The 24,391-nt window shown below is 39.9% G+C and overlaps 1 protein-coding gene across 4 annotated transcripts in view; it reads right to left on the bottom strand.

Annotated features, from left to right (window-relative positions):
* Window positions 1-24,391, bottom strand: part of znf827 (zinc finger protein 827) — a 195,781-nt gene that overhangs the window by 17,223 nt on the left and 154,167 nt on the right. For 2 of the 4 annotated variants that reach the window (XM_034188773.1, XM_034188775.1), the window contains exons 7-13: window positions 21,509-21,563; window positions 21,232-21,332; window positions 11,292-11,429; window positions 9,153-9,324; window positions 8,615-8,781; window positions 3,579-3,788; window positions 861-1,038 (exon numbers count right to left, since the gene is read on the bottom strand). In XM_034188773.1, coding sequence (XP_034044664.1) covers window positions 861-1,038; window positions 3,579-3,788; window positions 8,615-8,781; window positions 9,153-9,324; window positions 11,292-11,429; window positions 21,232-21,332; window positions 21,509-21,563 — 1,021 coding nt within the window. Of the gene's footprint in view, window positions 1-851; window positions 1,039-3,578; window positions 3,789-8,614; window positions 8,782-9,152; window positions 9,325-11,291; window positions 11,430-21,231; window positions 21,333-21,508; window positions 21,564-24,391 lie in introns of all 4 variants that reach the window. The other 2 variants (XR_004565337.1, XM_034188774.1) reach the window with 2 other exon arrangements.

The raw sequence follows: 24,391 nt of genomic DNA, 5'->3' as shown, positions 1-24,391 counted from the left end.
GTAAAATGTTTACAGAGAATTTAAATGTTAGAAAGAATTTAATAGTTACATTTATAAACAATGTAGGTTAGAAATTGCAAGTTTTACTGGTACAGTGTTGTCAACAGTTAAATATGAGGTCAAGAAAGAGATCTTTATTTTACTTTTCATAAGACAAGTATTTATTTTCATTGAAGTCACAAAAGGGTGACTATAAAGTGAGTTTTGGCAAAACAAGTATTACTGTCATGTTGAGGTGGCAGAGGGTTGTTGTCGGCAGCTGGGGAAAGTAATTAAAAAAGTAACTAGTAATCTAACTTAGTTACTTTTACAATTGAGTAATCAGTAAAGTAACCAAGTTACTTTTTCAAGGAGTAATCAGTAATCAGTAATTGAATTACTTTTTCAAAGTAACTGTGGCAACACTGCCTACGGCTACCTGGTAACTTCCTCATCGTCTCTGGATAGTCGCCATGTCGTGCTTTTTTTTATTTTCACTATCTGACGCACACTCACGTAGCCTGAGCCACAATTCAAACATGAGCCAACTGACTGGGATTAGATCCCAGCCCTCACAGTTACACTTTAAATGCTTAGTGTCTGAAGTGACCTGATGCATGTTACAATACATACGGCGCATGTAACATAAAATAACTGAAACCACTGTTGGATTTTGGGATATTTGTGTCCATTTTCAAACTGATTCCAAATACAAACTTCAGTTCTCCTTCAAAGCCATGAGCACACTCCAAGCATTAGTCTGTGAATATGATGAGAGTGTGTGTGTGTGTGTGTCTTTGTGTAGTGAATGAGTGAAGGGTGGGTGATGTTGGGGAAGACGGGTGGAGATAGGAACATCTGTCTGTACTTGCTTTCCTTACTTGAGCCCTCCGGAGGGGACGGTGTGGCACTTTTTGTGTTCCAGCAGCTGCTCGGGTGTCTTCAGGAATTTGTGGCAGACATCGCACTCAAACATGCGTGTGATGAGGTGGATCTGCAGGTGTCGTTCGTACATGCTGCGCGTCTTGCACACAAAATTGCAGAAGACACACTCGAAACCTGAAGAAGAGTGAAAGGAGGAGAGGAAGAGTTCAGTCCCACAAGATAATCAGTTATTCAGATATTTTGTAACATTAGCAGGTCTTTTCAGGGTCGTGAGTTCTGACCAGCACAGTAGTGCTTGTTTTCTGATAGGAAGGTCGCTGGTTTGACGTCACTCTCTTTGTAAATCTGGAGTTGTATCGGAGAGGTGTCCAATGTAAAATGTGCTAAATCAACATGCAGAGCCATACCACATCTGCTGTGGCAGCCCTGAGTAAAATGGGAGAAGCCAAAATAATTCAGACTGTTACACATGGAAAAAAAAAATCATCTGGCCTGTCCTATGACTTATATTTCAAAGCAACCTATATATTTAAAATACTGCATTACCACCTACAGCCACACATGACAATTTGCTCTTGTATACCGATATGAATGAGGAACTGTCTGATCCACACTCCACAGCAGAAGGTGGCAGTAATGCAGTAATGTTCCATTAAGTTGCATGCTAACTGCCTTCAAGCAAGAAGAATGAGAAGGATGTCCAGGGTTTTAGAGAATGAGTGAAATTAATAAATCATGTTCACAAACTCAAAGACCAGGGTTCTTGACTAAAGAGAGAATAACCTTCAGACTTAAACACTCAAGTTTGTACTTTATGGGACAGCCAGAGGACAGTGAGGATGACTAGTCTATGGTAAGGCTAAATGTAATGTTTTAAATATGTATAATCAATTAAAAAGTTTAATTATATACAGAGAGAGAGAGAGAGAGAGAGAGAGAGAGAGCGAGCCTGGAAAATATGGTACCTCTGCGAAGCTTGAGATGATTGGCACAGGTGTCTATGATGCAAGGCCAACATCAGGCCCACACAAATTTTATTTTAATAAAATTATAAAAATGAAATAATTCTGATTTTACAGCTTGTAAATACAGTAAAAAACACACACATATAAGGGATTCAGGTGGACCAGCGAATTTTGTCCGTTATAATCAAAATCTGTTGTATGTATAAAATGGACAAAACCCACTATATGTAATATATATATGTCGCAGACACAAACGAGCGAAGCTCTTCAGCATCTCACCATGTCATTTAGGACTTGAGACTTTTTTCCAGTAAATGCTTCTGGAGAGCATTAGTATATGGTGTTTATTACAGGGAAAACCAGGCAAAAGTATTGAGACTTTTGCTTTTGTCCGGTGAGTGCGAATATCTGGTTTATACGATGATGGTTTAAGAGTGTTTTACTATATCTATTAGCCTCTCATACTTATGACTTCTCCTGGCTCCTAAGTGTAACTGAGCTGCTCTTAATTTTGACTTAACATTACATAATTATGTTTCAGGTCATTGCTATGACTTAGACCTACCTTGTAATAGGGGGAGTGCGCATGTCCAGAAGCAGCCCTCACGCAATGCATCATGGGCTAATCTGGATGCCTACACCGCCATCCATGTATATCAACAAAGAGGGATGCGGTACTTTTAACATAATTTTGGACACAGAAGGTGTACCTGGAGCTATTACTAACTCACCATTCATGGCAGCAACAGTAGCAGAACTTAAAAGATGGCTAAAGTCCAGAATTGCAAGTTTAAAAGACAAGAAAAAGGATCTGATAGAAAGGTGAGTCCCGACTAACTTGCTTCTAGGAGTTATTACTTTGTGTGAGTGATGGGACTCTGAACCTCCGGGGAAAGAAAGATGTTTCAAGTTTCAGAGTTGTTTCAAATGCGGCAGGACAGCTTTGTCCTACTATATAGGTGGCTTTGATGGAAGTGGCTTGAGTGGAAAAACCGTTGGTGTGTCCACCATGTACGTTTTCTGGCTGCTGCAGACTCTGTGGGTTGATGTCATCTTGAACTTACTAAACTTGCGCTTATTTCCAGCCCTTCCATTACTGCGAATCCACTTGTTTCTAAGTGTTGCATATTTAGGAAAAAACCTAAAACATTACATTTATCCCTGAGATGGTTAGTGAAGCATGCAAGGACACAAGTAATCCCTGCCATTTTGAGCCTTTTGTTGATTTCCTGAGTGTGTCTGCAGCAGGCATACATCTCCCACATTCCCCTGCGTGGCCAAAATCCAATACGGCAGGTATACAATCCCCCTATTATGATTTAAACTCTCATAATTGTGTCTCGCAATTACAAGATAATTACTACATTGTGACATCAACCCAGTATAAACAAATTTCCAAAGAATAAATAATTGTAACATTTTATTTTGTAATCACTACCATCCTTTAGCAGAAGATGTTTATTAGAGACTTTGTATCCCCTGACTTGGCTGCTGTGGTTTACACTGTTATTTAATCATGTAAATGTACTGTTCATAAAAAGTCTGGTTCCATCAGAAACACTGGTATTCATTGAGAGACAATGCAGATAAAGTATCTAGTCCAAGGACACACAAGTGGCATGGCCTGGAATCAAACCCAGGTCTACATACTGTTAGTCCAGTTCTTTATCCCACTGAGCTACCTACTCTAAATCCTGTAATATTTATCAAGGTATTTCAGATTGAAAAGTAAATCCTACAATTTCTTGCCTTTTTCAGACTTCTCCTCAGTTCCTGATCCTGAGTGGCTTCCAGAGCTGGATTGGCTACCTGCAGAGGAGGGCGGGGCTAGCAGACTCTTGAGTTCTTCATTACTGGGGGCGAGATCGCCACCCTCAGAGCTGTTGAGTGAATCACTGAGAGCTGAGAGGGAAGAGGAGGTACTCTTGGTCTCACTTAGTGGACTCCTTGAGTTCAAACCTGGGTACAAGAATGCACAAAGTGACAAACGATGATTCTCGTGTTCATTGTTTGCGTTACCCACACGTGTGCAGATTCAACCCAGCTCATTCTGAAATGACATCATGTGTGAAAAGCTACAGACTGCACACCTAATGCAGAAAAAATGGTGTTGGGTGGCCTGCCTGCTTTACATCGAGTACATAACACACATTAGCATGCACGCGGAATACAAGCAGCCTCTGCTGCATCGTTCTGCTCTCCAACTGAAGCCCTGCTGCCAGTCCAATCAAAATGCAGTGGGCTTTTATTGATCCCCTTCTCTAAGTCTGCAATTCACTGGAAAGAGAGAGATTTAGAAGGGGAGGGGGAGAGAAAGAGAGGTGAGGCGCGTGGGTCATGGTCGAAGGAGCTAAGATGGCGGGAGCATCTCAGGGCACAGCTCAACAAAGGGCATTCACTGAGGAGGGACTGAAAAGAGAAGAAAAGGCTGCACATGGAGTGAAATGGTTGATCTACCTTTTTAATACAAGCACTGAACACACACCACCTTAATCATGCAGCACACACGTTTAACACAAAGAATCAAAGTAATAGAAGATATGATTAATTACCTTCAATCAAATCTGAATGCACCAGGGTCATTTACAGCAGAGTCTTGGCAGCATTGTGAATACAGTATTGAACCAGCTTGAAAAAGCTTATCTCTTCTGCTGCAGTATTTATTGTCTACTTGCCTTGTCTTACGATATCCAAAAGGCTAATGCCACAGAATATAAGCAGAGAGAGAGAAAAAGGATGCTGTTGTGCATTGACCTTGAAGTACACCTTAACTGAAAAACATTAAATTTTCTCTTTTACATTCTTCTGTAAATGAGTGTTCATGACATTAATGAAAAGAAAAAGTGTTGTTTTCAGGGTGCATGTCAACAGAGGCAGAATGTTCACGATCCTCCCAAACGTGCAAATGAAATCTAGCCAGTGCTTATCACAGGAGATCACGCACCGTAGTATCTACGTATTGCCACTGTGGCAACAGGGGGCTTTGTCCATCAGAAGTGACGCAAAATACCCGGCTGAATGGATATAAATTACCCAGAATTTTAACTTGATGACACAAATGTCTGTTAAGACAAAGTAGGCTAATTTGGTTTTTCTGTTTCCTGTTTCTTCAGCTTGGTAAATCTTTGTACAAACCTTGTAACTGTTAGAATGGCCTAAGCAGTGGGTCATCCCTCTGAGTCTGGTATACTTGAGGTTCCTTCCTCAACATCATCACAGGGAGTTTTTCCTTACCACTGTCACCTGTGTGCTTGCTCAGGGGGGTTGGTAAGGTTAGACCTTATTCGTGTGAAGTGTCTTGAGGCAGCTTTGTCGTAATTTGGAGCTGTATAAGTAAACTGAATTGTACCTGCCAACTTGGTGCTAATGGGATTACACTATTTTCATGATTATAGATATAAGTTTCGGTTACTTTATGCTAATTTTAAAATCTTTTGTTTCATTATTTTAAATTTTGAACAGAGGTCATGTCAAAGAAAAAGAAGTTAGTCCTTCATAGGTCCTGAAGCCCATTGGTGCCCATGCCTATCCCCAGATTCCGTAGTGTGAAGCGGATTAATTTACAACTTGCCTGGATGGGATAACCAGTCCATTGTAAGTAAGTAAAGGCACCTTGACACTTGCACGCATTTGACCCCTGCACTGCCACGCAATTCTTCGTGCCAATTTGATCTGCTGGACGCCACTGGAAGCTCTGTTATATAAAATAATTATTTCGTAGCAGATTAATCATTTGCTCTCAGAACTTGACTTTGGAAACCACCTCTAATCACTCCTGGAATCAGAGGAATTTTCTACAGCTGGGACTTTTTTTTTCCTAGTGTGCTTCATGACGTGGAGAACATATTTGGAATAGTCTCAAAGGTAATTATTTGTAATATCTATATTGTTATGGCTTGGTAAAACAGTTGCATTTTCATTCCTTCTTATGAGTATCTGTAAAAATATGTTTATTGTAGCTAACATTTTGTCATAATCGCTCAGATGAGCTGCACTACACTGACAATGACTTGCAGTCATTGTGTCAGAATACAATGCAAATCACAATACAATGCAAATCATTGTATTCTGTTTTTATTTACATTTTATACAACGTCCCAACTTCATTGGAATTGGGGTTGTAGTTTGCACAATGTTCACGTGTAGCAAAATTAATGCGTACCAGAGATTTTGAAAATTTTCTTTGTGCACTTGCACGCAGCCGCGCACAGTTTATAAGTTTACTCTCCGGTACAGCAGATTACATGCCAGTGTAGGGATCAAATTCATGCAAGTGTCAAGGTACCTTAAGTAAGTCAGTAAAGCTTATTTGTACAGCACCTTCCAACATAAAATCACAAAGTGCTTTACAGTAATTCTGAGAAACACAGAAACTAAAAACAGCAATAACATAAAACTAGTTAAGCCTGTACAAATGGGTCTTGAGGTTGTCCTTAAAAGTTTGCTTAAGACAGGCTACCTATCCAGCCAAGGTCAGTAGCCATTTAAAGCTGGATGGACTGAGTCAATCAAGAAGAAGTTGTCTCATCACAGACAGCATGAAGGGAAATCAAACCCAGGTCTACATACTGGTACCTTAACTCCTTATCCCGCCGAGTTACCTGTTCTTTGACAAGAGGTTGTGACAAAGAAACAAATATTGCCCCAAAAATACAATGATGAGTTTAAGCAACACTTAAAATATAATAAAGCTGCTGAACAAGAGTGTTTCATAGTAATGCTATGTTTTGACTATTGTTGTTGTTAATAATAATACTATTAGTATGACGAGGTTTAATATAAATAAAGTATTTTGTGTGGACTACAGGTCCGATAGCCACATTTGCCATCACTGGTAATGGCCCAGTCTTCTTGTTTTGCACAGGGTCACAGGATAACTCTGCCCTGTACCTGTACACCACAATTCAGAGGGAACCGTAAGGCACTTGACTGCATTTCTTGTGTATTGTCATGCAAGACTTAGACAAATGCCCAGCTCAACTCGAAGAGTTAAAAAATGGCCACAGTAGCATCATAAACCCACCTCGTTTCCAAAGAATCCAAGGCGTATTGATTCCCCCCCCCCAGGCACGATAAGGACCAACCTGCTCAGATAAACAAGGCCACCGCGGCCTCTGAAAGACCTCTCAGCTGTCTGGGCTGGACAATCCCACCCACATACACACACATTTAAGAATATTGGCAGAGCAAAAAGTCAAAGAAAAAACTGGACAAAGCTGCTTTGGAGGGAGAAAAAAAACAAACAACAACTTTTCAACCAAGAGGGTCAAACCCCCAGCTTTGAAAGTCCAACTCGAGTTGTGAAGATCAAAGCTGTTGATACGTGTCCTCTGAAATGACACTGAAATGTACCAGGTTAGAATCTGATGGCCATCTGGAGTTTACATACATTTGAATATCAGCTTGTGTAAATTCTGCCCATCTATGTGTGGGTCTACAGTTCAAGATATGCAACTTAATTTAATCAGAGTACAAACAAGCTCAAATTGATACACGTATCAAACCTGTACACAGAGGGTTTGTACCAGGAAAGGTACCAGGCACAAAAATGTTGTCCAGAAGCAATCCCATAGAGAACAGCATCTTCCATGCAAAGAAATTAATCCTACGTCTGTGTAAAAGTAATGAGTAACCTCCATTTCGTAAAAACACAACTGTGAAGGATGCACTCCATTTGTAAACAATTAAGACACATTTCCAATAACAAGCTTAAAGAATTTGACTACTTATTTAGCTCTATCCCAGTCACATACTGTTGACTTTTAGAAACAACAAAAATAATTCCAAAAAGACTGGAACAAATTAACTCTGTTAAAATTACAGAATACTAATTTTAAATAGTCTTTAAAACTCCCATAATAATATTAACCATAACAGTAGATTAAAAAAAACAAAGAAATTTTTTTTTTTTTTTGCATGTGCCTCATGTGGCACTTTGACCCCTGGTGTCACCACATACACTATAACTTATTAACTTTCCTCTTATTTTTATATATTTATGCTCATTATTTATTGCTCTAATTTCATAAAGCAAATTAACTTGCACTATTTGGAGATAAAGTTAAATTTATTCATACACTTTGAAAAAAGTGCAGGTAAGTTCCATCAGCAGCCCCCCCCCCAAAAAAAAATAAAAAATAAAAAAGGTCATCACAGCAAATCATGCCGGATGCCTTTCCTGACAACATGGACCACGGGCAGAAAAAGCCAACAAGCGCACTAACCGGTTGGCCACCACCACTGTGGAAAAGACTCTTCATGCCCTCTGTAAAATGCAGTAAGTGAATAGATAAATAAATAAATGATTCCACCCTCTCCAGTTTGTTAACAATAAAATGTGTGACACAAGTCACCAAATTAAAGAACATATAAGGAGAACAAATCTTTTTGCATTTGATGCACTTTAATGTATATTGTTTTTGCCTATGTAATATTTCAAAGATGTGCCTGCCACCTGCTGGATGGCAAAATAGATCTAATGTGTTGGAGAAGAAAACGACAGAAAATGTGTACTGTAAATTCGTCAGGGACTGCACAGTATTTCCAGCCTGTGTTATGAACAAGAGCCATGATGGGAAATGTTGCCACCCACTCTGCAACATGTGAGAGCAATTTTGAAAAAGCCTCATTTGCCGAAGATGAATCCTGTACTTTGCCACTATTCAAAACATTTCTGAGGAGGCTGCAAAAACAAGAGGTCTGAGACATTTCACTGAGGCACAGCGGAGTCGTTTGTGATTACTCATGACTGGAGGATTCCTGCCCACCATCGGTCACTCTCTTACCTGCGTGCACAGTACTAATGTGGTTCTTCATGCCGTTCTCCTCCATGCAAACGTAGTCACACACGCTGCAGCACAGCGAGAACATCCACTGCTCCTTATCCACATGGAGCGACATGTGGCTGACAAACTGGGCGTTCAGCTCCGTCTGGAAACCACACACATGGCAGCTGGACAGAGAACAGAGGAGGAAAAGAAAGGACGGCGGCCAGAATAAGACACCATTAGCCTTTATATAACTGCAAAAAGGATATCAAAAAAGTAATTCCACAAAGCACATATGTCAAGATTCACCTCTTTTTCATATAAGCAGAAGAGAGAACACAAAATGGCAGACACACACACACATACACGCAAATAACAAAAATGAGAAGAAAAAAAAAATACTGAGAAAATAATGAACAAAATACCAGAGTATTTAATTGGACATCAGGTCACATAGTCATCAATAAAAAAAGTCTTTTTTTTTGGACCAATGGTCTTCTGTGATATTGGCTTCTGCTGTGGTGAACATGTTGGTATGTGCTGGTTTTAGTACTACCTGTAGTGGTACGGGTAGTTGTTCCGCTCAGCAGAGTCGGCGGTCACCGCACAGACGATCTGGTCAGTGTCTGTGTTGACCAGCTTGACAGAATGGATGGTCAGGTGTTGATTGAGGTTACCTCTGCACTTGGCTGCATAAGGACACAGGTGACACTTGTACTTCCTCTCTTCTGCAGCGGAACACACACACACACCCACACACACCACACCCACACACACAATCTCAGCAAGTCAACCTGCCTTGGATCTGTTTTAAACCTGACTTTAACAAACTTCAACTTCATCTGAGCACAACGTTAGTTAATTATATATGACAAACCCTGTCACTCTGACATTCCTGTGGATATCACAAGATGGCAAAACAGCAGCTTCAACAACACACTATAATAAACCAAGATGCAGCTCAAATGGCAAATTTCCTGCCAGATTTTAAGTACCCAAGAACTTTGATGAAATGCAGCATTTGCAAATAAGCACTTGAGTTATCACAGGCTTTCTCCATGTTATAGGCTCGCCAGGACACCAGCTGTCAGCCAAGTGCCACCAGGCCTAAAATCGTCTGAAAGAACATTTTAGTGATAAGAATCAAGTCTGTCAAAAGTTCTGATCATCTTTGCTGTTGCAGATATTAAAGTTAAATGTGTAAAGCTACTGAATGTGCTTGACAATAAAAGCATTATAACAAAAGCATATCTTACTGTACAGCAAACAGTGAAAAAAACAAAAACCACACACACACAAAACAAAAATTATTTTAGCCATTTAAAACTATGTGCCCAGAGTACAATTAAAACACAGAATTACTAAGTGTCTAAAGTGGCTTTACATAGTTTTGGTAGGACACATGATCTCAACACTTATTATTTAAGCTTAAAAATGTACTAATTGAATGAGGAAATTTCAAAAGGTCCAGTGTTGTCTTCTGGGCCTGACCGTTGGGAAAACAAGGCAATCCTACAGGAAACACTGCAGGTGTTTCAACACCACATACTGTGACTAACATTCTTAAGTTATGGCTGTCAAAAAATACTGTAGAATTGTATATGAAGTTATTTATGTTATGTTGTAATACACACAAATTTAGAAATTAAAAATGATGAAAAATATTCAAATAGTGACTGTTTGAGGAAAGAAACACTTTACCTTTATTAATATGCAAATGTGCACAACAAATGGCGTTAATCTTAAATGTCTACCATGTATTGTTGGTAAGTAACTATGTTCACCAGAAAAATCACTTCATCCCCATAACATGCAGATATGTACACCAAACACCCTATGGCCAGAAATACACTTGGTTTCTGACTACACGTTGAGAGAGACAACCGGATGCATCGTGAATGTAACTGTACACAGGCTTGCCTATGTGTAAATATCAAGTGCCTTCATGAAAAAAAGAAAATACACACTCTCTCCCACATGCACAATTTGCCCCAAGGACACGAAGCCAGGCAACCTTTATGTCGCTGGGGATACCAAAAAGACCATCACACTGACATATGCCCCTGCTTCTGCTCTCTGTGGTGTGGCCGAGCTGTTCCCAGCCAACAGTCTCCTCAGATGGTGTGTGTGCGTGCGTGCGTGCATGTGTGTGAGAGAGAGAGAGAGAGAGAGAGAGAGAGACAGAGCATCACCAATTGTGTGAGGGCATTTTGTACATGAATCTGTTTGTGATTTTTCTGTTGTCCCAAATAGGTTACATCAACTTCTAATTCAGTGCTAAATTGCTAGAATCCCACCCCCCCCCCCAAAAAAATAACTGGGCTGGATGATGGACTGGAGAGGATGGGGGCGTCCGGCATCAGGGAGCGACTGCTGGTTCTGAGGGGTAAAGTTTTAAAACACTGTGTAATCAGGACACAAGGGAGTGAACAGCATCATCCTGAGGAGTGGGAACCATTTGTAGCTGTGCCAGAATTACTGGAGGGCTGGACTCTGTGTGCGTGCACGTCCTCTGTGAAGCATCCTTCGAACCAGTAAATTAGATGGGCGTTTTCCCACTGAGACTAATCAGGGTGGTAATCTCTCTGAAGGGAGGGTAATCTGGTCTAGTCAGCGTTATTTACAGACACTGAGCACCGCAAACACAAAACAAACAGCTGGTGCACACGTGCAATGTTGTTGTGTATGTGTTTACCTGTGTGTAGAGACAGGTGTCTAGAAAGGGTTTGCTGTCGACCAAACACCTTCCCACAAACGGGACACGGATAGAGCTGTTCGTTCTGTCTCCACATGGCAATCCCGTTTCCCTGCTCCCCATCATTCTTTTCTAAGTCTGAAACACAAGAGCGAGGGGGGGGGGAAATAAAAAATTCATGATTCACTGCTGACCAGAATATCCACAACAGTACCTGCAAATGGAACACAGGCTGTGAATTATGCTTCTGGAAAAGATGACGACACAATAAACACTTATACTGTTCACGGCGCTGCCATTTGCTGACTGACATGTTCTCTGAATGCATGTTAATTTTGTTGAAGCTGCATGACTGAAATTTGAATTTTATCTATCCTTCATGAGCTTTTACGCCAATCAAATGCAGAAAAAGCAAACTGGGTACCACCCAGGTACATGTAATTACTGTTTCTTAAATATATTCTGAAATTCAGTCCGTCTCCGGGAATGGCAGCGGAGTACGGACTTACTATTGTTTCCATTATTGGCACAGAAAAGCTGGTATATTATCCACTTTTATGTGCCATGTAAAACTCGCTGATACCAATTCTCCACTTCCTGAATACCACAGTAAGAAATAGAGCTGCACCATATATCGTTTGAACATAGTCACTAGAATGTGAGCAATAGTTGTCACCCTACAACTTTTTTGTTGCTTATTTAAAAAACCCTACACAGTTCTCATCTTCCATAATTAATCTACCAAAGAACTCTGTTAAATGAACATAATTTACTCCAATTTAAAGGTTCTTGCATGAATTCAGGTTTTCCTGCCTGTAAGCAACATCCAGACGTTGCACGTCAATTTAACTGCAAGTTGTCACTATCTTGTGGTGCTCGTCTGTGCCTGTCAGGATTAAATTATAAGGAAGGAAGGTCCTGGGCACATGTCCCAAACATCCCAAAATAACCTCAAAAGTATGATATTATTAACTATTTCACTTCACAAAATGCTAAAAGTTGATGTACGTTCCCGCTGGTCAGCACTGAGTGCTTAACCCTTTTATTGCGAAATGTCAGAATGGAAGGACCCAAGTTTTCTTTGAGTCATATTTTTGAAAGAAGCTGGCTGGCTTAAACTGGCTTAAAAAACAAAACCAACATCAGCTGAATTAGATCAAGTACAGAAACGATGACGCTGAGCAACAAGACAAGTAATTTGTTTTGATTTAACTATAAACTTCTTTTTTAATTGATCAGTTTTATTTTCTGTGCAGATGCACTACCTTTCAAAATCACCCTAAACTTTGTAGAATGAGTTGTTCTTTCCAAATAGAACTATTCAAGTGATAGGATGTAAAATCCTGTACTTTTTCCACATCACAATATGTATTTCAAACAATAAATATTTTAACATAAATGTAAATCTTCAGCATCAAACCAGAAATGTGCGATTTAATGACACTGACTTGAAAAAGATTTTATTACATGTGACAAAGCATGATGAAAGAGAAAAGCTCAGAGAACAACAGAATGATCATGGGACAATGCAGTAATTTCACATAATTAATGAAGACATGCAGAGGTGAAATTAAATTATTCAGATGCTTTTTACTGTTTGGACAAACATGAGACATCCAGAATCGAACAAAGACCCCCCCCGCGCAAAGGTCTGAAACCTTGCATCTCTGTACACGACACCAGCAATCTTATATGGCAGTACTAGGGTGTTGCCCGTGGGGATCCATGGGCTCTAGATTGGGTAGTGTTTATAAAATTGGTAGCTGACATTTTTCAAAGGTGGTAATAAATTAAGCAAAGTTTCTATAATGAGTTGGAATGGCATGCCAGTCCAGAATGTTTTTCAGAACTTTAGACCTCAACAGTTTTTAGAAGAAGTCAACCCTTTTATTTCCTGTTAATTCATTTTTTTCATATTAATTTACTGTCTTAATATATTTATAAATTGTTCAGGTTCTTATTGTCATATACACACTATTATTATCATTATTATTATTACTATTAATAATATATATTATTCTATTTTGTCATTTGATTTTTTTTTTTTAATGGACCACTTTCTTGTGTTATCCATTTATTTTTAACATATTTACAATTATATTATGTACTTACATTGAACATACTAAATAAAATCATGCACGCACACACACTTTTAATATAAAGATAATTTACTGCCCCTGCTGGAAGGGCATGTGAGTTTGGAATGTAATTAGCAATGTCCATTGTTCAGTGTTATTAGCTAATATCCATAAATTTTCCAAAAATATCAGCTCTATCAACATTCTGTTTTGGCGGCATTCATTCTTGACCCAAAATACATAAGCATAGATTTTCTTTCAGGAAAACATCAAATTTAGGCTTGTATCTCAGATGTACCTTCTGGCAAATTGTAGCTGAACATTCAGGTCTTCTAACTGTCTACTCCATACAGATTTACCACAGAGTGCCATACTGTTTGTATTTCTTCATAATTGATGTAAATAAAGTCCAAGACATATTCAGTGACTTGGAAATGTTCATGTATGCATCCCCTGACTTGTCTGAAGAAAACTGGCAATAAAACTGATTAAAATGTGTGAAATACCAAGTGTTCCATCACTTTTGGAGGACACTGTATGTGAGCAATGATCCCTTAAAAATTCAGTCTTCCAGAAGTAAGCAGAAGACTGCAGTCTACAGTCTTAAATGAGCTGCTGCTGGGGTCTTTATTTTAGTTTAAAGCATCCTATTGCTAACGAGGCGGACATCATGCAAACCCCTTCTCACTGCAGTTCTGACTCACCAGTGTAAGAAGGGTGAGTAAGTGTATGTGTGGTTGTAACTGTGCGCCACAAGAGTACACTAAAGGAACACTTGCCTGTCAGCTAAGCAACACATCAGCAAAGGCAATGTGTATTTTTGTGGTTCCTCACACTCAATCAGCCAGATAGGTGTTGAAACACAGGTCAGATCTGTGAGCATGCACATGTGCGGCATCCACCACACTACAGAACTGCCTTGAGCCCTGGATAGCAACCATGGAGGCAGATAACCAGTCCATTCCCACATCGCGAAAGCAACCACCTATCTGCTGCAGCATGGGGAGACAGAGGAATCCCCTTAGCCTTTTCCAGTTGCTGGGGTCCTCAACTACGGAAGCGTATTGGAATCCGGTGATTAAAAAAAAAAAGCTCAAACACTGATCTCATAATTACGACAAAAGATCAGGTGTCTAAATTGTTTTATATTTTATATATATATATATATATATATATATACACACACACACTTCCATATAAAGAAGTGGGCTGAGGTTAGCCAAAGATAACGCACTGTAATCATGGATTTTCCCCTAAGGTGCTCCTAGATGAATGTCCAGGGAGGAGCACGGGGCGTCTCACCAAAATGAGACGGGTCTCGCTCCCCTCCAGACTTCCAGCTTTCACTCACACAGCCCCACCGACCACTGTGGGACAAAGAGAGGCTCACTCCCAGCACTATGTGCGTATAGAAGTCGGATGTAGCCCATGGTGCACGAGTGGAGTGGAACACTCCTTGATTTTTGATGCAAAAGTCAACATATCAAACATGTTAAATACACTGGTCTTTTTTTCACTGCTGCATTCAAAGTATTGTTGAGCATAATTAACCTCCTGAGACCCTGTATCCACATACAAGGGCACCCTTTTCCCAAAACCCAATTCCTGTTCAAGTTTGGATCTTAGGAGGTTAAAACATTTAACATTTTCTTTGAGTTTAACATTTAACAACATTGGCAAATCCGCCACAATCCACGAATGTGTAAAATTATACATTACTCTCTGAATTTATTAAGAATCTGGCTTGAAGACTACATCAATCATTACACAAATAAATAAGGAGTGCTACTGGAAGAAACTTAAAGAATCCATGCCTTTGCCAAGGCCCAACAGTCCTCTGTTTAAAAGGCTTCAGCTGACAAGGTGCACGCAAGGTCACCATTTCACCAAATCACAACCAACAGAAATCAATGAGAGATGTTATAAAACGAAGGATGTGGGGAATGCATACCACTACCAAGGCCCCATGTTCCCTTCTAGTTTCAATTGAAGTTCAAAACCAAATTCCACGTCCATTCTAGTGGCCACCCCTATCAAAAAACACATTTTTGTCCACCAGATCCAGGTCATCATCTGGATCTCGGCCAAAGTACACCTATGGGTAAACACGTATGGCACTTTTGATTCTCAGTGCTGGCCTTTGATCATTAATGCAGCCCTTTGTTTCTTGCTCCTCAATGATGACTGATCATGATCCTGAATGTTATGACTGATTGGAGCACTGTAGGTTGTGTTCTTCTGTTCCTATTCCTCTGTTTACACCATTTCAAAATATCTGGCTCACAAACAAACCGCAGTGTACAAAGAACAAAGAAGCAGAATCAGAGATCAACGACAGGGTCAGGATCAAAGGAATCAGGGAAAAAAGCTGAAAGGCAAGTTTGACAAAAGTCCTACTTTTCTCCCCCAATATTTTAAAAATCCTTTTAAATGTCCTTTTAAATCCTTTTTGCCCTTTTGAGCTATCAATCATGGAGGGGTCTGAAATTTTCATCTTAGGTGCATGTCCACTGTGAGAGACATAATCTAAAAAAAAAAAAAAAAAAATCCGGAAATCACAATGTATGATTTTTAAATAATTTATTTGTATGTTACTGCTGCAAATAAGTATTTGAACACCTACCAACCAGCAAGAATTCTGGCTCACACAAACCTGTTAATTTTTCTTTAAGAAACCCTCTTATTCTGCACTCTTTACCTGTGTTAACTATACCAGTTTGAACTTGTTACCTGTATAAAAGACACCTGTTCACACAATCAATCACACTCCAATCTGTCCACCATAGCCAAGACCAAAGAGCTGTTTAAGGACACCAGGGACAAAACTGTAGACCTGCACAAGGCTGGGATGGACTACAGGACAACAGGCAAGCAGCTTGGTAGAAGACAACAACTGTTATGATTATTTATTAGAAAGTGGAAGAAACACAAGATGACTGTCAATCTCCCTCGGTCTGGAATTCCATGCAAGATCTCACTTTGTGGGTTAAGGATGATTCTGAGAAAGCTCAGAACTACACAGGAGGACCTGGTCAATGAACTGAAGAGAGCTGGGACCACAGTCACAAAGATTACATTAGTAACACATGATGCTGTCATGGTTTAAAATCCTGCAGGGCAGCAAGGTCCCCCTGCTCAAGCCAGCACATGTCCAGGCCTGTTTGAAGTTCACCAGTGACCATCTGGATGATCCAGAGGAGGCATGGGAGAAGGTCATGTGGTCAGATGAGACCAGAATAGATGTTTTTGGAATCAACTTCACTTACCATGTTTAGAGGATGAGAACATCCCAACCGTGAAGCATGGGGGTGGAAACATCATACTCTGGGGTGCTCTTCTGCAAAGGGGACAGGACGACTGCACCGTATTGAAGGGAGGATGGATGGGGTCAAATATTGCGAGATTTTGGCAAACAACCTCCTTCACTCAGTAAGAGCACTGAAGATGGGTCATGGCTGGGTCTTCCAGCATGACAGTGACCCCCAAACACACAGCCAGGGCAACTAAGGAGGGGCTCCGTAAGAAGCATTTCAAGGTCCTAGAGTGGCCTGGCCAGTCTCCAGACCTGAACTCAATAGAAAATCTTTGGAGGGAGCTGAAACTCCAAACCTGAAAGATTTGGAGAAGATCTGTATGGAGGAGTGGACCAAAATCCCTGCTGCAGTGTGTGCAAACCTGGTGAAAAACTACAGGAAACGTTTGACCTCTGTAATTGCAAACAAAGGCTACTGTACCAAATATTAACATTGATTTTCACAGGTGTTCAAATACTTATTTGCAGCAGTAACATACAAATAAATTATTTAAAAAAAAAATCATACATTGTGATTTCCGTCTCTCATAGTGGACATGCACCTAAGATGAAAATTTCAGACCCCTCCAAGATTTCTAAGTGGGAGAACTTGCAAAATCACAGGGTGTTCAAATACTTATTTTCCTCACTTTGTGTAAATAAATAAATAAATAAATAAAAACAAATATTCCTTGATGGAAATGATTATTGAAGCAACATGGCTAAAATTCTAAATAAACCTCTTGGCTGAAAATCTAAATCTGGAGTCCTTTCTGGAGTCCTGAATCAAATTTACTGGAAATTCCTTCTTCTGTTTATGAGATAACCTAATAACAGGCCGACAAAAACAGACTGAAAACATCATCTCCATGCTAAAGGTAAATAGCACATCATGTGATAATGCGAATTCAACATACAAATGAACTTATGATGATGAATGTTGAGTCCAAGACAAAATGGCAAATGCTGGAAAGGTGGAATGAACGTGGTCACTAAAAAAAGACCTTTGTATAGAAAAGGTGTTTGGTAAAGGTCTGCCCACATACAGCTATAGCTACAAATGCTTTGGAATGCGATGATGATATACACAGGGAGAAGAACACAACTAAGACATATTAAACAACACAGAACACCAAACATGGATGAATCTGAAGATGTAAAGTAGAGAAAAGGATGAAAACTGCACAACAATGCAAGAGAAAGCAGCAAAAGCTGGTCCTGAAGCTTAAACACATAAGGGAAACCAAAGGTAGACTGGCGAATTAACTTTCAGAACACTCTTGACACCCAGAAGCCAATCAGATTTTCATTAACTGGCAGAGGGACAGGCAAACTTGGCACAAGCTAATTAACCTCTGGATCTCTCACTGCCAAAGGAACACGAAAGGAAGTTCTCACATGCCAGGAAAGAGGAGAGCAGAGGGAGAAAGGGGATGCCCTGGGCAGAGGCTTGCAGGATGGGGAAATGTGTGAAAATGCAGAAAGGCCTGACGGAACTCTAAGCATGAACCTGGGGGGAGTGCACATACCAGAGCAATCGGATGAAGACGCCACACAACGATAAAATTGGCTAGTTGTAATCTAAGGTGTGTACGTACAGCGCTTTCATTTTTTCCCCACATTTTATGTTACAGCCTTATTCCAAAATCAATTAAATTAATTTTCCCCCCTCACAATTCAACACACAAAACCCCATAATGACAATGTGAAAAAGCTTTTTATTTTAATTTTTTGATTTTTGCAAATTTATTAAAAATAAAAAAGAAATCACATGTATACAAGTATTCACAGCCTTTGCCATGAAGTTTAAAATTGAGCTCAGGTGCAACCTGTTTCCGCTGATCATCCTTGAGATGTTTCTACCGCTTAATTGGAGTCCACCTGAGGTAAATTCAGTTGATTGGACATGATTTCGAAAGGCACACACCTGTCTACATATAAGGTCCCACAATTGACAGTACATGTCAGAGCACAAACCAAGTCAAAGGAATTGTTTGTAGACCTCCGAGACAGGATTGTCTCAAGACACAAATCTGTGGAAGGGTACACAAACATTTCTGCTGCTTTGAAGGTCCCAATGAGCATAGTGGCCTCCATCGACTGTAAATGGAAGAAGTTTGGATCCACCAGCACTCTTCCTAGAACTGGCTGCCAATTTAAAGTGAGCGATCGGGGCAGAAGGACCTTAGTCAGGGAGGACCAACAACCCCATGGTCACTCTGTCAGAGCTCCAGCAGTCCTCCGTGGAGAGAAGAGACCCTTCCAGAAGAACAACCATCTCTGCAACAATTCACCAATCAGCCCTGTATGGTAGAGTGGCCACACAGAAGCCACTCCTTAGTAAAAGGCACATGGCAGCCCACCTAGAGTTTGCCAAAAAGCACCTGAAGGACTCTCAGACCATGAGAAATAAAATTCTCTGGTCTGATGAGACAAAGATTGAACTGTTTGGTGTGAATGCTAGGTGTCATATTTGGAGGAAACCAGGCACCATCCCTACAGTGATGCATGATGGTGGCAGCATCATGCTGTGGGAATGTTTTTTAGCAGCAGGAACTGGGAGACTAGTCAGGATTGAGAGAAAGATGAATGCAGCAATGCACAGAGACATCCTGGATGAAAACCTGCTCCAGAGCGCTCTTGACCTCAGACTGGGGCGACAGTTCATCTTTCAGCAGGGCAATGACCCAAAGCACAAAGCCAAGATATCAAAGGAGTGGCTTCAGGACAACTCTGTGAATGTCCTTGAGTGGTCCAGCCAGAGCCCAGACCTGAATTTGATTGAACATCTCTGGAAGGATCTGAAAATGGTTGTGCACTGACACTCCCCATCCAACCTGATGGAGCCTGAGAGGTGCTGGAAAGAGAAATGAGCAAAACTGCCCAAACACAGCTGCACCAAGTTTGTGGCACCATATTCAAGAAGGCTTGAAGCTGTAATTGCTGCCAAAGATGCATCAACAAAATATTGCGCAAAGGATGTGAATACTTATGTCCACGTGTTTTTTTATTTTTTTATTTTTAATAAATTTGCAAAAATTTAACAAAAAGCAGAATTTTAAGGGGGAAAATGAATTTCATCCATTTTGAAATAAGACTAACATAACAAAATGTGGAAAAAGTGAAGCACTGTGAATACTTTCCAGAGACAGTGTACACGGCTTTATTTACAGTTGAAGGAACGTGATGAAGATCGTGTGTGTGTGACTGAAGGTGTGTAATGAGCGTTTATGTATAGCTGCATCTCTTAATTTTTTATAGTCCAATAAACACAATGATTAAACATGTTGACAGATGCTTTGTTCTGAAAAGAATGTTCATGTAGGTCAAATAAGATCATCTTTAATTTCAACTGACTAGTGGAAATCAGAATTGTCCTCTTCATACTCATGAAAAAAGAAAAAAAAAACAAAAACAAAAAATCTGGGTGCTGTTATTTCCAAATACACCAAAAGAATGATTCTGGCTTTGTCTATATGAGGTATTAAAAAAATAAATAAATAAAAAAAAAAAAAAAAAATATATATATATATATATATATATAATATAGTACAGTGCACTGCTAACAGTGCAATACCAGTAAATAGTGAAAATGTGTGCTTTCATAACAATATAAATTGTGTGAGGGTCTGGGCTTTTTTTTTGGGGGGGGGGGGGGGGGTTATATTTGACTGCTGTTTTGTAGTTAGTTTCTTTTAATGGATATTTGTTTTCTTCCCTTTTTAACCGTTTTGCTTGATGGTCACAAGACCAGTGATACAGAGATGGATTTCACATGTTCTACACCCAGCTGTGCATATTTATACCTTGCTGTACTACTTATTGTTGATCAATAAGATCAATAGTCTTGGGCTTATGCACACACAGACACAACGTTGATTACAACATACATCTGTGAACTAATACCCAACCAATTTACCTACACTCATCAATAACATGAATGCCACGGGCGTTCAATGATTTCTCTGAATTGTGCTTTTCCTGGAGCAGCATCTTTGACAGAAAAAGAAGAACTCCCAGAATTTCGTGCACAAGAGTCCAAATTATAAATGCAGGGGTCAAAAACATGCATGCTCAAACACTGAGCTGCTTGGATGTTCCCCATTGTAGTCGGGTGGTCAATTCAATGAGTGCTGCCAAACAAACCCTTTTTATATCAGATACATAGTTCAATCATTTTGCCCCAGAGGTCAAATAAATCACTGAACCCCTAATGTTGCTGTGACTTTCAGGTCAGTGGTAAATGTATGTAAATTTCCCACCACAACTGTAATCCTTCAGTGAAAATTTTGTCCCAAGTAGACAACCCAGGGAAGATAAATATGTCACTATCTGACTTCAAACAGTCTTTTCATGTCATCTAGGACAGTGAGAATTCAGACGGTCCTGCACTGCTGAGATTCTGAATTTTTCACAGTCTTGTTTACCACTGGAATAAACACTGTGGCTAAAACAGAACAATTCAAGCCAAGACATCACATGGATACAAGAAAGTGGGAGGAGACACACAGGAATTTCTCTGATCTCGTAGCGATGTACCTGTGATGTGAGTAATATACATGTGCCTTACCGTGGAATGTGGCCCTCGCAGAGGAGCTGGCCTCCGCAGGTGAAGAGTTCTTGGAGTGCGAGTTAAAGGGTGATTGTCTGAAGCACTCATCCAAGAATGGACTAAAGGTAGAAAACAACAAATGAAACCAACAACTGTGACAATAAAACATTTTTTTTTTTGAAAAAGAAAAAAAAATGAATGCAATTCATTCTGAGAAAAAAAAAACAATGCAATATAAAATTTAGGAAATCTGTCAACAGCAAAACAAGAAGCATACAAGGTGGCACTGACTCACCTATGTATTCCCACCATGTTGTTGTCCTTATGGTTATTGGCTTTGCTGACTTTTTCTGCAAAATGACCAAAAAAAAAGTACACTCAGAAATTAAAGTTTATCTTTGATTCAACCGCTTAGTCCAATTAAGGAGGGGGGCTGGAGCCTATCCCAACAGTCAGAGCGCAAGGCGGGGTACACCCTGGACAGGACGCCAGTCGGTCACAATATATATATATATATATATATATATATATATATATATATATATATATATATATACACACACATATATATATATATATATATATACACACACACACATATATATATATATATATATATATACACACACATATATATATATATATATATACACACACATATATATATATATATATATATATACACACACATATATATATATATATATATATATATATATATATATATATATATGGGTGCACATAACTGGTACTCATGGTGCTCATGTGTGCTAAAAATCATTGATGCACAGCACGGCAGAGGGAAACACTTTTCCTACAATCTGTCATTGCTTCCTACTATGAAGTGCTTCCTTTGTGTTTTCTGCTGTGCACCATTAATTTTTAGCATGCACAAGCACCATGAGTACCAGTTATTATATATATATATATATATATATATATATATATATATATATAAAAATTCCTACAGCTTGATTGTATTTGTGCACACAAGTTAATTTTCTCGGCACATACGGCCAAGACATTCATTCCTGCACATGCACACGTATCTCTGAGCGAACACAATGTATTCTGTGCTGAATGAATGTACTCATGTGCTTATTATTCACAAAAACGTCTCTTCCTCAGGGTCCCTCACAATTTAGTGTGCAGTGTGTGCACTCAGCCCAGCACAACCCACAAACTCATCAAATGTAGAAACTTAATTCATCAAATGGTGCTAATAAATTGTATCTTGTGCACAGAAAGCAGTGGTTGGATCGCTGTGAGCTGTGGCAAATTTATGCATTTTTTTTCTTCTTGCTGGACATCTGCAGCGCAGACGGGGCCAACCTGTTGCATGCTCCCTCCACCCTCCTCCTCTTCTGTACAGAGCAGATATGAGTGCACACCGAAGAGGGCTGGGTAGTTGAACGATTCTATCATTCATCACAGATGCCTAACCAACATCACAATGAGGAGAGACCTTTGAGATGCCATACCCCCTGCTTGCCACACACACACACTAATGGGGGATTTTCAAGTTGCCACTAGAGCAGCACCTGTGCGCATGTGTGATGACGTCACAACTCTTTCTGGTTAGGGAGATGTGGTTTCGTTCAACAAGAACTGTCAAGAAACTTTCTTGTGTGTGGTTGGAGTAGTGTGGAGGTAGGACTAGCGTTTTGAATGTTTGAATAATGATGTCAGTCACACAAAGAAATCAAATAGTGAAAACATGTTCACTGCGCCCAGAACGTTGGTATTTTGGTTGTTGAACTTTCCTAGCAACGAATGTAAAGCCCCGGTCACACGACACTAACGAAGGACACCGAAGCCAAAATGAAACAAGAAATCTGGACTTACACTGACTTTCAGAGAAATCGTTTAACAGGCGACCAGCTTCGATGGGTCAGCCGCTCCGTGATGCGTCACAACAACCGATGGGTCAGCCGCTCCGTGATGCGTCACAACAACCGATGGGTCAGCCGCTCCGTGATGCGTCACAACAACCGATCGGTCAGCCGCTCCATGAAGCATCATAACAAGCTGTTTCTAATGACGCCAAACACGCGAGCGAGAGGCTCCCTAACCGAAGTCTCTGTTTCAAGATGGTGATGCAACTTGAAAAGTTCCCATTCCACTGTCCCTGCTGTAATGTAAATATTTATTTGTTTGCCTCGGGATTTCCTCAGAGACCAAATTGAGCACTGATGAATATGTACAGTACTTCAAGGAGTGTCAGCCAGAGTACAAAAATGGAGGATGGTGGCGAGTCTTTATTTGTATGTGAAACAGTTCAGGCGCTCTGAACAGCCTTAATTAAATTGGGAAACAAATGCTCTCCAGAAGTGCATGTTGCTGCTCAGCTGGGAGAGGTCCATAGGTCGTAGTGCACAAAAATAAATGCATCTTACTGTAGATATCAAGAAGAGTCTAATAATGAGAAAAAAAACTGACGTACAGGGTACATTACTCATCTTGTAATTGTAACAAACATTCCAAAGCCTTTGCTTCACATGTAGAACACAGAAACAAAAACTGTATGAGCCAAAATGCTGGACTGGATTACGTGTAACTCTGTTAGGTAAGCACAGATTTGCCCTGCCAGCAGGGGCACACCTGTGGGCTTGGTGACCTGTGAGCCAACATTGAGCCCAGCTGTAAGAACTGTAAAAAAAAAAAAAAAAAAAGTATACCTGCACAGCTGTTGGTGATTGTCACAATTTTCAGAAGAATTCCAGTGTAGATCAATAAAAACACCAACAGTCTTTTCAAAGTTCAGTATAGTTTGACTGATCCTTGTAACACAAGGTAAAGAAAAAAAAAAAGCTTCAGTACACTAAGATTTATTGTAAGGCCATTGAACTGGACATTATTACTGCACACATCTGATATATGTGTTTGTGCTTCAGCTGCTCTGCAGAGGCCAAGTGACATAAGTTGTGTCACTGCCTAAATAACTTGTGTACCTGATTGTCGCACTCATATTAGTGCCTCACGTTTTCAGACTAACACAGGAACATAAACTATATTTCTGATCAATGACAGGACAGGGTGCATTCATTTAGATGGTTTGACTTGCTTTGAAATATTGCAGTGTGTCAATGAACTGTGTGAGAAATGTGACACTAAGACTTTGGTCTGTGGTCCGTCTTTACACAAACAAATTACAGGTGTGAACACACATTTATGTAGC

Source organism: Thalassophryne amazonica, chromosome 15, assembly GCF_902500255.1.
Source record: "Thalassophryne amazonica chromosome 15, fThaAma1.1, whole genome shotgun sequence".
NCBI lineage: Eukaryota > Metazoa > Chordata > Actinopteri > Batrachoidiformes > Batrachoididae > Thalassophryne > Thalassophryne amazonica.
This window is presented reverse-complemented; position numbering and strand designations above follow the sequence as displayed.